This window comes from Pundamilia nyererei, unplaced genomic scaffold (assembly GCF_000239375.1).
Source record: "Pundamilia nyererei isolate P.nyererei 1_Seehausen unplaced genomic scaffold, PunNye1.0 scaffold00005, whole genome shotgun sequence".
NCBI lineage: Eukaryota > Metazoa > Chordata > Actinopteri > Cichliformes > Cichlidae > Pundamilia > Pundamilia nyererei.
The window spans coordinates 7,548,768-7,566,092 of record NW_005187406.1 but is presented as its reverse complement, the minus strand read 5'-3'; the positions used below and the strand labels follow the sequence as shown (position 1 = coordinate 7,566,092).

Below are 17,325 nucleotides of genomic sequence, written 5' to 3'. Positions count from 1 at the left end.
CCTTCTCTTACCTCCCTTATGTGTTGTATGTGGATGCGATGCTTGGAAGTGTGATGTGAAACAAAATGCCACGCCAAATGTCAGAATACTGAGTCACTTGCATGCCATCTGGATGCTATTATGCAAACTTGCCAAGGAGGTATTCTCCAGAGATCACTTACCGTGTCAGTAAAGGGAAATTTAATGTGAGTAATGTTCTTGTGGACTTGAGGGTGACTGTATCCAAAAAAGGTGTTTAAGATTAGTCTCTGCAGCCCATTGATCACAGCTATGGGTGTATATGCTTGATTTAACCATTAAATCTGACTGACACCATCTGACAAACACACAGCTCCGTCATCAACATACTGACAGCAAATCGGCCATTTAGCAATTTAGATAGGGATCCTGTTTAACCTAACAATCTGGAGAGTACGTCAATCACAGATAATCAACCCACTGTATGATTAGACAGCAGCACTGGCTTTGAATCTATTTTAATATGCCAATTAAAGCAGATGAAGGCAATAAGTAAAGGACGGCGGAACATTCAGGAGATCTCACCCTCCACACTAAGCTTACTTAACCACTGAAAAATAGGTTTCCTGGGGTGCTTTAAAGTAGTACCAAGAGAGTTTTTTTCTTTTTCTTTTTTTGCCATGTCAGCTCCAGGAGCCCAGGAGGATGATGGTGCATTTGGGTGTTCCGAGCTGATAAGCAGACTCATGGCCCTGAGAGTTTGGGGGTGCTAACTGTGCTGGGACTCTGTCTTCAATGTGGTTAATTGGTCCCCTGATTACTTTGGGATCAGTGAACGTTGCTCTCCAGGCTCTTAATGAGCTAGTCTTCTCCTGCTTCTCAGCCCGTCATTCAGCTTTGGCTCTCTCTGTGGACCCCTCAGACCAGACTTTGAATGGAAATCACCAGATTGAGACAAAACTTCACAAAGTTATGCTCTGTTTCTGGGTTCTGTTGCTTTCAAATTTTTACAGTAGAGACACATAATATCCTTCAATGATGAGTTCCCCTATCAGCACGGTCCATTTTTCTTGAAGTTTGTCACTTTTTAAAAACTTGCTGGGTAGTGTGTACTGAAACTACACATTTCATGCGCAACAACACGTGAACTGCATGCAGTTTACATGGTTGGTGATGACCTCTCCACAATTGTCCTCAATTAACTACTTTTCAACTGAAAACATGTTTCTTATTTTCAAATCAGATGTTTTTTAATCTTCTAGGATTTTGTGGAAATGGCAGCCTTATTCTGAAAACATGTTGAAGTGGAACATATCTTTTACCAGGCCTGGTAAAAGATATCATACTGTCCAAAATAATGACTTAAAAAAGTCTAATCTATGTTGTGGAATTGGCTTAAATACCATTTGGATTTTTAAATATACAATAAATACTTACTGTTAGTGTTGTGTTTATCAGTAAAGAATGAAAATATTATTTCAGTTCTAAAAGCAAAAACATTCAATTTAATTGAATTCAGTTTTATTTTATACAGCATCAAATCACAAGAAATGCCTTAAGGTGCTTTATATTGTAAGGTAAAGACCCTACACTAATATAGAGAAAACCCCAACAATCACACAACCCCCTTTTAGCATTTGATGACAGTGGGAAGGAAGAACTCCCTTTTAACAGGAAGAAACCTCTGGCAGAACCAGGTTCATGGGCAGCAGCCATCTGCCGCAACCAGTTGGGGCTGAGGGAGGGAAGACAGGACAAAAGACACAATGTGGAAGACAAGCCAGAACATATAAATCAGTCATGAATATGAATTAACTGAAACTATATGATGTTCATGTGTTACTGGAGTAACTAATATTAGAGTGTGTATTCTACACTCTAATTAATTTTTCTCTACTTCCCTTCATGATTTACTGCAAGAGTTCACCTTACAATATAAAGCGCCTTGAGGTAACTATTGTTGTGATTGGGCGCTATATAAATACATTATAAATAAAATAGAACTGAGCTGAATTGAATTAAATGAAGAAAATAAATTATGCACAGCACAGATGTTTACTTGTCACCTGCTGTAGCTCATTACAGAAAAAGTTTGTTTGCAGAGATGAGTCATTCACTTTGTGACTCATTAACATAATACTGCATGTTGGTTTTTGTTTTTTTTCCTGGGGGTGGGGATAGGGCGGGGTTGTTGCTTTCTTTGTTAGATTGAAATGGACCAGTTTTAACCATGTTTGATTTAAATGCATGCACTCTGTGCACGCTATGATAAGGCATCCTGTGTCTACTCTGCAGTATAGGAATTAAGATCAAGTGAAATCATAGCAGTTTTGTCCACGCCAGCACCAACTGATACCTGGGCCATAGTCATTAGCAGTTTTTAATAATTAAAAGAAGTTAATCTGCTATTATGTACCCTGTATGTGTCATTAAAAGGCTGTTTCTCTTAAATTATCACCATTACTGAGGGTTTTCCCAGACACAGGATGCCTTGGCTAGAAGTAGAGCAGGTCGCCTGTTAATCAGAATCCCTGCCTCCCCCCAGTCTGCATGCTAAAGTGTCTAACCCTCAATGTGTCCATGTGTGATTTTGAGGAAGTGCTTGAGGCATAGAATGAAGTGTGTGAATGTGGCTTGCACGCTACTTTGAATGCTCAGGTAGAGTAGTGAAAGGGCTATGTAATTACCAGTTTGTCAACCACATTTTGTTTTACTAGTCACCTTTAATAAGATTAGCATAATCACATGCACATTCATTCACAAGTCGCTCTACTATTCAGTGACATACCAAAAATGTTTATTTCATGAATTGTTTATACTAATAAGCTAAAGTAGATGCAGTGAGCTTTAGCAGAGACAGAAAGTCTTGGTTGTAGTGATCCAGTCATTCCTGGCATCACTACTCAAAACAAGCCTTTGTATCAGTAGTATTGATACTTTATTTTCTCTAGGTATTCATCCAGACACCATAATAGAAGCGTCTCACTGCCTAATTTGCAAATAAATACATCAATTGCATCAATCAACAATAAATCTGATGCAAGTTTCTCAAACACTGATTTTAGGTGAAATAATTCAGTAGTATACTTCATAATAATAATTATTTTGTAAGCTAAACTAGTTCAAGCTCTCTTGGTGTGCCACCTGCAGCGCACAAAATAGTTGCCTTGTTGTTGTCATTTAATGACCTGAACGCACTTCAGTTTGTCTCAGCAAGTCATATCCTCTCACTCTCTTTCACTTTCATGCACAGAGAAGCTTTTGATAAGTGCTTTTTCACAGTAAAATTAGCTTCCCTAGTTTATGTGTTTTGTGGTTTCATTTGTAAGTGGTGACACAGTCACAGTACACTTAAGCATGCCCGGACACAGTGCTCAGCAATTAGTCAAAGTAACACACTAGTCAAAGGAATTGGACTTTGGGATTCAAATGAGCCTAGTGTGAGTACACCTGTTTAATCACACCAACAAATGAAGAAATCTCTCTTTTTGGCAGGCGTATTCCTGATCAGGAGGGGTTTCATTTTAGGGGTCTTCTCCTGAATTCTAACATAGATAGGAGAAGACTTTAGAAATGAGGATGACAGTAATCTGAACATCTTCTTTGGTCCACCAGCAATACACCCCACCGCATGGTCATAGACCATAGATAAAAGTGAAGAACACATTGATTTGATGCATTAGTAAAATAAGCAGCATTATTGTGATATAATAGATCATTAATAATGAACGATAGTGCTACCAGGGACAAGTAAAAACGAAAGATCTGTTGTGACAGATACAGATAATATAGTAACTAAAAAGACATAGCTTTTTATACATGGCTTTATATTACTAAGCTGTTCATTTAATATGTTCCAAAGAAGCAGTTTCTGAAGTCTGTGAATTTATCCCCTTGAATAATCTTTTCTGTGAGTCACTGTTAAGCACTGATAAGAAAAAAGAAAAAGCCAGTGGAGGAACACACAGAAGACACATCTCATCTATCTCTATAGCTCGAGCAAATATTGAAACCCATGATGTGAGAGCGTCGGGCCTCACTCTCCTTCTTCACTTATGTGACAGATGTAAATGGATGTTTCAGCAGTTGGCTCTAATGCATTTTTAAACAGGCACAGCAGCAGACAGCAAATGAACGTGTTGCAATGGCAACACTCTACACTGGGGTCTCCATCTATTGCTGCCTTCCCCTCTCATACAAACACACAAACCCACGCTGCTGAGAATAGCTGTCATTCATCAACTTTCTCAGTACAATGGGCTCAGTAAAGGTCCCATCTTTCAACTAAAGCACTTCCACGGTGCGGTGCCAAGGCGAGCACCATACCACTGCATCACATTCCCTGTCATCCCACAAACTCTCCAGCACAGCAGGATGGATAGGTGATTGGGGCCAACTGTTGTTTATCCTCTGAGATGAAATTTAAAAAGGCTCTGCTTACTCAAATGATAACACATTTGACTGTTACTACTGATTAGAGCTTCCTTGCAGAGACAGAAAAAAAAGGGATAATGGCCAGAGATTATTATCCCTTTTATCACTCTGCAAACTTAACCAGTGCATGTTAAGTTTGCAGAGTCCATTCCAAAGACTACAAGTTCAAAAACACATCCCAAATATATTGTACAAACATTATCCATAAGAAACATATTAATCACTCTGATGCATACTCATCCTGAAAAATTACTGCCTTTCCATGCACATATGTGGAAAGCCAGAGATAGAGATGGCAGCAGTAAGACCTACAGCACAGAACATCAGTGGAAAAAACGGACTGTCTGCTGGGATTCTGGCTGAGCTTGAAGTCATGACCTGTCTGGACAAACACTGGGCTTGATTTTTGACCGTGTCAGATAACACACAACTGTATAATATGCATGCTAAAAAATTCAGATTAACAAGAACACGATTTGGGAAGCAACCAGGGCAAAGCTTATGCTAGCCTAATTAGCTAAATTAGCTAAGCAAACAACATGAAACATATTTGTCACCTTGTGTAATTGTGTGCTCTGGTAATGTTTTGCTGACAGTACAGTTCAGAATGCTACTGATGTGGTATCTCTGAAGGTCACTGCACTTCACAGCTCCCATCACCGAGGAATCTAAATCCTTCACTATTTGTTCATAACAGTGTCGCTAGCCGACCTGTAAGCTGATACCATTCAATGTTAGCAAGTTAGCTGGTGGCACAAAAATGTACAATAACTTCACCGTCTTAGATTTAAATATGAAAAACTATGTACCAAAGCAGGGGAACACTATCAGCTCCTTCTTTGTATGAGTCATAACATTTTTTGTGTTTCTTCCATAGTTTTTCTTTCTGAGTTTGGATTTTGTTTTCTTTTCCACAACTGTTTTTTGTTGTTGTTGTTTTATTTTTTGTAAATAAAAGTATGATAATGGTTTCAAGTCAGCTGACAAACACTGCCCCTAAGTTTCTGGGATTTCTTGGTTGGCTTCAGTGTAAAACAAATTGTTTTGGTAAGTGATGACCAATGACCGATTTCACTTAATTTCTCTCATGATAGTCAGACTTCATCATGAACAGGTAAAAATTGCTCAGTGTAAACAGGCTGCAGACCTTGAAATTTGCTCTGAAGGTTTGGCTTTGTTTTGTTTTTTTTGCTAACTACTTTTATCTGAGGTTAAAAGAAATCTGTTTTAAAAAGTATGTTTTATGTGAGTTCAATATAACTTTCATTTCTAATGAGTTGCTTGGTCATTGCTTATGTAAAAATGTTGGTGCAAAACCTCTCTTGGTAGGTTCACTGTGTATTTTTGTGTACTGGTCATATAATTTTAAACCAGAATGTCTTTCTCTGTTCATTTGTAGTTGTACTGGTGGTTTCCTGTGTTCAAATGCACCTGCAGCACTGCAGTTCATGGATCTTTTGTAATGATGAATGCATAAATGCGCGTCTTTATTCTTAAATAATACACTTTACAAAAAATACAGTAATTGCTCTTGACTTTTCCAGGACAGGATGTTGTATGCCATATTTCTGTTTTTTTCCTTTCGTCTGTTTTAGCCTACTTTCCAAAATATGTCTGGTGTAAACATATTTTGCAGGCTAATGTCAAGCTTACAGGGGACTCCATTTAGATTTACTCATCACACAGTCTCTCATGTCTTTTCTTAATTTGAGGAAATTAAAGGGATATTTCACTCAGTGAATAGGTTTACACGCAAGTGTGGAAAGTAACTGCGGCATCGTGTCTTATTTAAACTATAAAAGTCCATTAAAAATGCACAATGTTTTCTACATAGATCTATATTTTGTGAATTATATAAAAAGCATATCTCCAAGTGCCACTAGAAGACAACATTTCCAGCTTCTTCAGTGAATTATCTCTTTAATTATCACCCTCACACTGCTTGAAGTCTGTGTTTTAGAACATACAGAGCATTCCTCGTGAACATTGAACAGATCTTTCATTGCTTTTGTCATTGCAGGTACCCATCAGCACAACTATAACCATGTGGCTCTAGGTAGCCCCACACGCACACCTAAGAATGGTAAGGAAAACTAGAGGGAAAGGGTCTTATGCAAGTAAATTCCCTGGTCAGTTCAATGTTTCAAATGTTTGGAAGTCTAGAATGCAGCTCTTAATATGTTTAATGGGGTAAATTCATTGAACTGATCTAATTTTCAATTTCTTCATTTTTAATTTTTGAAATGGGGGCACTTTTTTTCTTTGAGAGACAAGAGACAGTAGTTGTCGGCTGTCTGTCTCTCTTTCTTTAAAGTGAAAACAACGTAATGCTCTGTCAAGGTCATCCCATCCCACGACAATGTTCTCCACTGTTGTCCTGAAAAACTAAAGTTATCACCATAACTTCACGGTGCCTGAGAGGAGCAGTACCGTGAATCAGCTTTTATTACTCAAGTTAATCAGCTGTTCCTTTGAGGGAGCTGAGGCGGCCTGTGGTCACAGTCTGCCAGTTGAGCAGTCGTGTAAGAGAGGAAAGAGGAAAGATAGCAAAGATAAAAGAAAAAGCGGCATTGAGCTGAATTTTCCCTGCCTTGTGCATTTATTACATTGCCCTGATCTCACCGTGTGATTTTTATACTGTTTGTTTCAACCACAAACATTAAAAACCTGCTATCGTTGAGGCACTTTGGAGCCATAGCTAAATTCTGCAGACAGACTCATTCCTTCTTTATGGACACAACTGACCGCGTAGTCCACACACATACATCCACAGACTCACACAGAATCACACGCATAGATAAGAAAACTGCATACTGGGAACAAATGCCTTGGAGATCTATGGAAAACATGAAAAATCCATTTCAACACATCTAACACAGACACTTTGATCACAAGCTGCCAGAAATCCTTCAAGTTTTGGCACACAGTGTATTTTCCAGATAAAAACCCACAGCCACAACCCCCCCAGCGGCCCTTGACTGAAACAACCAGGAGATACTGCTCCATATCAGAGCAGAAAATGCACAATCATACACACAAGTGTACATAGCATGCCTCTGGACTTAAAAGCTGTTTTCATTAGAATAATTTTGAGGGGAGATTTTCTGTACTGGCTGTGCTGAATATGCAGAAGGTCTTTCAGGAATAGGTTCTGTTTCTCTTACCATCAACATGTTTCTGAAATATTTGTTTTTCATTTGGGTTTCGGTAGCTCACCGATCATTGAGACGTGGTAAGTCATGCATACATATGTTTAATTTAGTTTGAATATTCATTCACTGCATTCCAGCACACATTTGTGTACATACCACGACTCTTACCTTTGTTTCCTCCTTTCTCTGACTGAAACGAGTGTATTTTCAGACCTGATTCAAGCAAGTGTTTCTGTTTGATCTTTGCTTTGACAGCACAGTTTGTTGTTGGTCATGTGGGCCAACAGGAATCAGGGACACAAGCTGATGAGTTACAGTAGAAAATTATTTATGTTATATTTATGCAGTATTTTTCGTACTGTCAAAAAAATCCATCAGAAAGACCAAAACCAAATCAACAATTTTGAATGCTGGTTTTTATAAGAATGGCTTTTACTGACAAGCAGCCAGTTTACTGAGAGCCCAGCTTCACTGGGACACTCACATATGTGTGTTACACGTAAGAGGACTGGTACTTTGTGTGTAATTCTGTTCGAAATTATGTAAATGCTTTGTGTGACAGGCTCTTATATCAGTTGTTATCTTCTTCCATTTCATTGATGTATCCAATTAGGCTTATTTTATGTTGCAAAATTATGTTCTGTCTTCCATGAGACGAGTTTCTCGTGGTCACCTGTGGTTCTCATCAATGATGAGCATTTGTCGTTGTGACTCAGGGTATCCTTTAAGTTTAGGGTTCAGAATGTTCTACTTGGACATTTGTATCCCCTGAGTTGATTTTCAGAGCAGTATTAGTGCCACTGTCAGTAAACGTACTGATACCTACTAATTCTGCATCTAAAATTCTGCATCTGTGTGGACATAACACCATACTGTTATTTAATTCTGAAAGACTGCTGCTCTTATCAACTGTCATGTCATTCATGTCATTACTATGACCAAAGGTTATGTTACATAGTCAGCGCCTTTGGGTTTGCCAGAAAAAAACAACACAATAATCAAAGTTACAGGTAGTTATAGCTATAGATTTGACTGATACAACTCATAATTATTGTTTTTCAAAACTATATCACAATAGTTATGAAGTTAAAATCAGAACAGCTAACAGCTGCAAAGCAGATTAAAAACAATTAATAATAAAATAAAACGTGTCAACAAGTGTGAATGAGAATGAACTAACACTACTGCATGTTGACTAAATAACTGAAACTGAAAATAGTAAGCCAATGAAAAAACAACAAGTTTTTGCCTGACATAAACTCTGCAGTGTAAGTGGCACAGTGCCAAGCTTGGGCTTTAATTCAATTCAATTCAATTTTATTTATATAGCGCCAAATCACAACAAAAGTCGCCTCAAGGCGCTTCATAGATACAGAGAAAAACCCAACAATCATATGACCCCCTATGAGCAAGCACTTTGGCGACAGTGGGAAGGAAAAACTCCCTTTTAACAGGAAGAAACCTCCGGCAGAACCAGGCTCAGGGAGGGGCGGGGCCATCTGCTGCGACCGGTTGGGGTGAGAAAAGGAAGACAGGATAAAGACATACTGTGGAAGAGAGACAGAGATTAATAACAGGTATATAGTGAGTGAGAAAGGTGACTGGAAAGGAAAAACTCAATGCATCATGGGAATCCCCCGGCAGCCTACGTCTATTGCAGCGTAACTAAGGGAGGATTCAGGGTCACCTGGTCCAGCCCTAACTATATGCTTTAGAGTTATGCTTCTAAGTAAGCAAGTAAGAAAGTGAGACCAGTTCATTGTTGGTTTTGGCTATTTCACTGCATTGTAATGGCAATAAGAAAACAATCACATATTAATAATCTTGTCACGTAAAATCTTCTGCTGATTTTTTTTTCAACTATTTAAGTCTTGGAGCCACATCTGTGTGGCTTTACTGTGTTTAAACATAAAGTATGTCTGCTAATGAGATAGCTAACAGCATGCCACAGTCTGAGTTGATTCCCCACTTACTAATGCAGCTGTGGAAGACAACCCACTCACAAATTTTTCACTTCAATCTCCCCCCCTGCAGCTCCCAGGACCCCCTGCAGTCACTCAGCCATGCTGCCGTCCGTGCTACTTTATTCTCGTTCCTTCTTACAGTCGTGGTCATGAGTTTACATACGCTCATCATAGGCATTAATGTCATGAGCTTTTATTTCTTTAATCAATTTTTAATAATTTGGAGGAACGACTGTGTAGATCAGGTAGTAGAGCAGGTCACCTACTAATTGGAAGGTTGGTGGTTCAGTCTCCATCTGCCCAGTCTGCATGCCAGATAACCCGAAGTTGGTCTCTGATGCATCCATCAGAGTGTGAATGTTGGATAGAATGGGTGAATGTAGTTGTGTACAGTGCTATATAAGAACCAGGCCATTTACCATCTACATCTTTAGTGACGTTAGTGTCAATTTAAATGAGCTGTATGTACACTTTTGAGCCTGTATAGATAACTTTGACTCTGTGTGCTTTAGAGACAATCCAAAAGAAGTCATTATGGATGTACAATCATGCACAATCATTTCACCCCTAAAAGGAACAGTTCAAAGAATTTATTTAAAAAAAAAACAAATTATTGCCGTTCATGTCCATAATGAATACGCGTAAGCTTGTGACCACAACTGAGCATTTCAGTCTCTTGTTTCTTTTTGATTCTCTTATCCCCATCTCTTGTTCTCTTTCTCTTCCATCTCTCCATCCTGCAGCAGTTACTAAAAACACTATTCTTATCTGTCGTTTGGAGGCTAGTGTGGAGTCACACCCATGCCCGCTGCTCTGCACTGCGTGACAGACTCAGAGCTTGCAGGGGAAAGCTAGATAGAGCAGGAGTGGGAAAGAAAATGAGAGAGAAGGGAATACTGAATGGACAAGAAAGAATTAAGGAGCAAAGGAAAGTGGGTGGCAGCATGGTAAGACAGATAAGATTGACAGAGTGAGGGAAGTGGAATGGGACAGACTGCGGATGTTTGTGTGTGTACATGTGTGAAAAAGAGAGATAAAGAGAAGGAGTAGAGTGAGAAGAAAAGAAGGCTTGGGTCCAGTCCCCCACCCCCACCTTCCTCGTCTTCCTGGCATCATCTCACATCACACCAACAACAGGCAGCCAGGCATTGCTCCCGTCCCTGTCCCAGTTCACATCACAGCACTGTCACAAGCAGGGTCACTCTCCAGCACACATCTGTTGTTTGGTGTGTTGTCTATTTTTTCCTTGCCTCTCCTTGTTTGGACCACTGTTTCCTCCCGTCAAACCACCGCATCGCCTGTCAAGTCAGTCCCACACCAAACACTCACTGAGTGGCTGATGTGTCCGCCTATACTCCCCCATCACTGGCACCAACAAGTTGGAGTTTTAAAATATGCAACAGTTTCTTAAAGGCAGATATTCAACTTTTTTCCTCAGCAAACTATGCTGAACTTTAAAGGACAGAGGTATGATTAAGACAATAAGACTTAGAACTTTAGAGCTATGGTACAAACCATAGAAAGCCTACAACCAAAGTGATAGAAGCATTTCAACTAAGTTACAACATTAAAATCAGGTCAGTTCAGTTCCATCATTTGTAATAACAGCACCTGTCGAAAGGTAGTAGGCTTTATTAGGCAGAAAGTATCTTCTAGCAGGATAATATGTGGTTCCAGAATACAACAATTTTGGAGTGATAGTTTAAGGAATGTAACAAAGAGATCAAGGTGTCCTTCAGCCTCCAGATTCCCATCTGATTTAACTGAGCATGTGTGGGATGTGCTGGAAAAACAAGTCTAATTGATTTGACGCTCCACCTTGCAACTTGTATGACTAAAAGAATCTGGTCCTAATATCTTGGTGCTTAATACCAAAGGACCTAGGGTGTCGTGTCTAGAAGGGTTAGAGTAGCTTTGGCATAGGGGAACCTACACAACCCGTTTGGCTTTAATGTTAAGGGTTATCAAATAAGAAATGTTTTATAGCCATGACTATCTTTAATAGTCTAGTTTACTGAAATATCAACAGGATACGTAACTCTCTCACTCCACTTTAGTACGAGTGGACTGGGTTTTCTATTTCAGCAAAATAAAGTGTGATAGTTCTCAAAATCGATCTCAGTCATTCTCCAACCCTTTCACATGTACCTTCCTTCAGAAGTTTCTTTCTTTAACCCTCTGAGGTTAGTCACCATAAGGGATAACTCTAACTCTGCCCTACCCTTATAGTGTGGAGAAAGGCACAATAGACTATTAAGAAAGAAAGTTCATGTCACTTAGAATGATTATTTTCTTTGGTCCCTGATTGCTAAGACACAGGAGAACAACTTAATCAAAACAAAAACTACATATTCTGATTGTCTAGGGTTAGAGTTAGTAAAGACTCACACCTCAGAGATACAAAGTATGAAATGTAAGCTGCTAACTCTATCTGGTTTATAAAACCAGCTATTCAAAACATATTTTATATGTACTCATGTGTGAGTTTATGTGTATTTGTACAAATATAGATTTTTTCTTAGGTCACTACAACCCCCAAAACTCCCAGAAGAGGAGCAGGGCTTCCATGTACTCAGTGTACTGGTTGGAATTATTATTTTATACTGACGAGATTAATTTGGAGATTATTTCAAAGGACCTCTGCCTCCAGCAAATATTTGTACAGCTGAAACTCCAGCCTGTCTGCCAGCTCACTCTTTTTTCTTCACAGCAGGTGGTCTTTCTGTGATTGTTGCCTGGGGTCTCCTTTTTTGGGGGGTTGGCGTAGGAGACGTCAGCCTGCCCATTTCCCCCCCTTTTTTCCCTCTTCTGTGTCTGTATATGTATGTATGTGTCTCCAGAAAACAATCGGATAAGTGGCATCCTGACCTCGCAGACGGAGCCCTACGACCTGTCTTTCTCACGCTCCTTCCAGAGCCTGTCACACCTGCCACCCTCCTACGAGGCGGCCGTCAAAGCCGACCTCAACCGGTTCTCGTCCTTGAAGAAACTCAGTAGGTCCAAGTTCACTGCAATAATGCAAGAATAGGCGCCCTGCCCTGATCCTAAAGCCCTGCATGATAAAAACACTGCATTAAGTGTGCTTTCCTGACTCCAGGCTGGGACTTTCTGAAGGGCTCTGAAGTATTTCAGATGTAACAATGGCTCACCTGCTGTAACTCGGGACATTAAACTGTAGAAAAAAGTACCCGTATATGTTGTTTTGGACTTTTTGCAGCTCGCCGTTGATTAAAGATCTAAGTGGATGGAGGGCACTATGAATTAAAGCCAGAAAGTATCCCCTTCTCAACTCTGAGCTGTCAAAAAAGCAGCCTAATAACCTCAAAAAAAACCTCTGATTCATTGATATTCCCTGCTTCCCTCGCTGCAGCCATGATTTCTCTTGAATCACACATATATCAGCGGCTTCTTGCGTCTGGCCTGGCTCGGTATTAATTTAGCGTTTCTTTGGTGAATTTCTACAGCATAATGAGCTCTCGTCTCATGCTATTCTCTAAGTGAAATACAAATATCCGTTACGGCTTGTGTAGTTTCATCATGAGCGTCCTGCTTCGCTGCTGGCTCAAGTCAAAATGAAAGATGGACATCTACAACTCATCCCGTCAGGGGTCGCTCTGCACTGGCTCCCACTTAGAGCTGCCAGGCACCATTTGAAACTAAATGGTAAAACAAGTTTGCAGTAGTATTTACTGGTTCTCAGTTGTTTTGGAGAAATAAAAACAACCACAATTTATTTGAAGAATGCTTGTGAGAATTAACATAATAGCTTTTGATGGACCGTAAAACAAAACCAAATGAATTCAATTGTCAGAGATAGGACCCCACCAAAGAGACAGTTCTGAAATGGAAAAATATCCCTTGGCGGTGTCCTTCCTTCAGTCTTCCCAACTTTCTTTTTGCTTCAAAAGCAAATTATTTGCTGCAGCAAATAGCCAAAAGGCTCTGCTGTTTCTTTTTGTTGCTCAACTAGTGTCTGCACAATGATAGATCATGCCGGATTGCGCTGGAGGGAACATCGAGCGGAGTTTTCATTGTTGAGATAATAAAAGAAGAATGGTACTGCTTATTAATGCAAATTGGTATCAAACTGAAGAGAAAAAAAGCACTTAGCCCATTGCAGTGCAGGACACTATATATCATGAGTTATTCATTCACTCTGGTAATATGGTTGATGAGTTTGCAATGCGCTGCCCAAATCTTGAAGACTATTATGCTTGAGAAAGGAACATCTTGTTTTATTATCTCTCATAATGAATCGATTTGCAGCAAGCACCCGTGACTCGGCGCTGAAGGGGATTTGGATGAGAGTAATTTGGACAGGTGGTGTGAACACTGCTGTACCATTATTGAAAAAGACAGACTCGCACCGAAAAGCCATCTACGAATTCTCAATAAGGTGGAGAGATCTGCTCTCATTATACCTTTCTACCATCAATGGCAGTGGCATTCACCTGTCTCTTGTTGTGCGGGTTAAACGCTCATTCACAGACTTATAAATGTTTCCATTTTTGAATGGTTTATGCTACTGTCTTTATGACCAGATGTCAAGTTTTTGTAAATGTGCATCACTTTGTGTGTGCGTGTGTGTTTTTTATGTATTTATTTGGTCGATACAGATCTCTGTGCATGTGTTTTTGTTGTGTGGCATGAATTTAATGCTACATTCACTCCTACACTTCGTCTTTGCAAATGTATTCTTGTCTTTTTGATCTGCTTTTAAATGCATGTTATATTCATTGTTTGGTTTGGAGGTTTTTGTTGGTTGCACACAGGAATACGAAAGAAAACCCCCACTCGAGTTTATATGAAACACTCCCAGCTTCAGTGTTGATGTGATTGTGTAATAATCCTATTAGATTTCCAGCATGCATATATGTGAGGTGCCTGCGTGGTTCCCTCCATGTCTGTATATGATGTTTTTTGTTTATAGACTTTCAAATGACCTTTGAAAAGTTATCCCCCACAGCCAGAACTGCCTGCAGCATCCCTGATCAAGTCTGGATATGTGGATGTTATGTGCCTAGCATGTAATGTGGTCTGACTGTGATACTCTGCCTCTATTTTCTATTCCCCTCTATGAGCTTGGAAAGGTGAAATACGATGGGTCTCCCAACACTATTCTCTGCATTGTGTGCCGTGTTCTCGAATTCCACGTTACACGATTTCTCCCCTAGCATTCTGTACCTACCCGTGTTTTCTCTTTCTTTCGCTCCTTGAATTGCCTCTTCACTTCGTGTCTTTTTTTCCCACTGTGTCCTCTGCAGCAGATAAAGAAGTCGAAGACTACTACACTCGTAAGCGCCACCTGCCCGACCTGGCAGCAAGAAGCACTCTTCCCCTTCATGTTCTCAAAATGAGTCAAGAACAGGTGGGTACAGAAGTGTTCCGTTCAATAGTGCACGCTTCCAAACAAGGTCATGTACTATCGAGTTTTATGTATCTATGATGCAAGAGCACAAGTTTCCAGATTTAAATGTTAGAAGTTATTCTGAAGTAGTCGGCAGCAGAGCATCTTACCCCTGAGTTTATGAATAAACTCACCTCATCCGTCTTTTGCTCGATAGCACCGGGAACAACAGCAGAGCCAGCCCCCACAGTCCTCCATCTCCCAGGCCCCTCCGCAGTCACAGTCCTCACAGCAGCAGTCTCAGCAGAGGCAGAGGCCCCGTCGTGTCCAGAGGGCTATGTCCCAAGATCGTGTCCTGTCCCCTCAAAGAGCCCCCCAGCAAGATTATACCATGTCTTCTAACGGTGTTTCCCTGTACGGAGGTAGGATCCTGTCCGATGAACAGCTCCTATCTGCTGAACGTCTTCGATCCCAGGAGCGTCTTCTTCCACAGGACCGCCACACCTCCCAAGATCGCCTCTACTCCAAGGACCGTATGTACTCCAAGGACAGACTCCTGTCACAGGAACATCTTTATTCAAAAGACCGCCACTACTCCCAAGATCGCCTCTATTCACAAGAACGTCTATACTCACAAGACCGCCTCCTGTCCCAGGATCCTCTGCTCTCGCCAGATAAGCTGATGAGGTCGCTGAAGCGCGGCATGGTCAGCAGTATCTCTGGCGGGTTTTATGGCAGTGACAAGTCAATATCACGGGCCATCTCACACACAGACGTGTTCATTCCAACTACGCCTCTAATGGATCGCTACAAGATGACCAAAATGCACTCCCATCCCAGTGCCTCTAACAACAGCGGTGGTGGAGGCAGCGGAAGTGGGGTACAGGGAGCAGGCGGGAGTGGGCACTCCAACACCTTAGCCATGAACCAGACAGCAAATAAGAGGCAGGCATTTGCCTCGAGACGGACTCACACTGTGGAACAACTCCACTACATCCCACAGCACCACCAGCAGCAGCAACAACAGCCACAGCACTACCGCACAGGCAGCAAGACTGAGGTGACTGTGTAAATGTTCAGGAATACTCACTGCTGAATGCCAGGGGCTGGGTCTGATTGACAAACGGTGGTATATTGGCCTCCTTTTAGAGTAGGATGGTGGCAATTTTGCTTTCTTTGACCAAGGCTTCTGCCAAATTAGAGATTCCAGGACCAAGAACTTCCACTTACTTACTGTGAGAGACCGGGAAAACGAGCTACACTGTACATTGCATACACAGGCCCAGCCAGATCTGAAGCCAGAGGAGGTTATGGATGGGGAAGGTGTAGTATTATCCTGCTAACTTGCCTACTATTATTTCCACTGTCTTGCCTATCCTATTCATCCACAGGCTTTGGCACCATTCTGTGTATGTTTTAGTGGGAAAGCACCATTTGTGTCTGTTTATGCCTTTATCAGCCCCCTTTTGTCCAACAAATCTATTCTGTGACCTTTTCTGGCAAATCTTAAAGGGCTTTGCATGGTTAAACACACGAACCGATTCCTACGTGACTTCTGTTGTGCGACATAACACCACCACAGGTGATGAACTGAGAGAATGAGCCTGTAACAACTTTATAAATATATAAATAAATGAAAAAAAGGAACCATTTGTATGCCCTGTCCTACTCATAGTTGTAGAGAATCTCAATGAGAGAAATTGAACTGGATGTTATCAGCACTCCTATTTGGTGCCTCTGATAGGTGTTCTATTTCGAAAAATGAAGTGGTTTTGTGGGTTACAAAGCACAATCAATGAAAAAAACATTATGTTCTGTTTTTGATTATTAATTTTGAATTTTAATATTAATGGCTAGCTTGTTTTGTTCTTAAAGCAATGGCGTTTTTTCTCTTCTTTTTCTTTTTTGTTTCCTCTTTTGCTTCCAGTAGACGATTGTAAATAAGCTATTCTAGAAGCAGTATTATGGACAAGTCTGTACTGGATGGACTTTATATTAGACTGTCTGTTTTCAATAGATTCTTAAAAAACAACTATAAACCATTACTGTTTCGTGAGTTCAGAATAGAAGCCCACTTAACCGAGTATTTGACCGGATAAATTAATACTATACTGTGTGTGTCTTTGCAAAAACTGTTTGTAGGACGAAAAGTGAATGAATGTGTTGTTGACAAATGATATACCACTGTTCATATTTGGATGTAGACTGTGTTTCATTGACTTCAGAAGACTTGAACATCATGGAAATGGAATATAATGCTTGTCAAAGTAGGGTCAAATAAACCATCCATATTTTTCTAAACATGCAACATTGTTCTTGGAGAGATACCTCTGTTTCATCTGTGCTTCACAAATTTGACAAATCTGTGCACTGGTTTAGCTCAGTGGTTGAGCAGGCGACCATGTACTGTACGGCAGCAGGCTCGGGTTTGTGTCTTCTGCTCTCGCTCTCTTTCTCCATGTATCACTAT

At 40.5% G+C, this 17,325-nt stretch overlaps 1 protein-coding gene across 5 annotated transcripts in view; it reads left to right on the top strand.

The window, feature by feature from the left end:
* The window catches only part of shisa6 (shisa family member 6), a 77,320-nt gene extending 60,166 nt beyond the window's left edge, over positions 1 to 17,154 (top strand). For 2 of the 5 annotated variants that reach the window (XM_005721920.1, XM_005721919.1), the window contains 5 exons: positions 6,413 to 6,475; positions 7,604 to 7,624; positions 12,349 to 12,501; positions 14,773 to 14,876; positions 15,073 to 17,154. In XM_005721920.1, the coding sequence (XP_005721977.1) occupies positions 6,413 to 6,475; positions 7,604 to 7,624; positions 12,349 to 12,501; positions 14,773 to 14,876; positions 15,073 to 15,927 (1,196 nt within the window). In that variant the 3' untranslated portion in view covers positions 15,928 to 17,154. The remainder of the gene's footprint in view (positions 1 to 6,412; positions 6,476 to 7,603; positions 7,625 to 12,348; positions 12,502 to 14,772; positions 14,877 to 15,072) is intronic. The other 3 variants (XM_005721921.1, XM_005721922.1, XM_005721923.1) reach the window with 3 other exon arrangements.
* Positions 17,155 to 17,325: the final 171 nt, after the last annotated feature.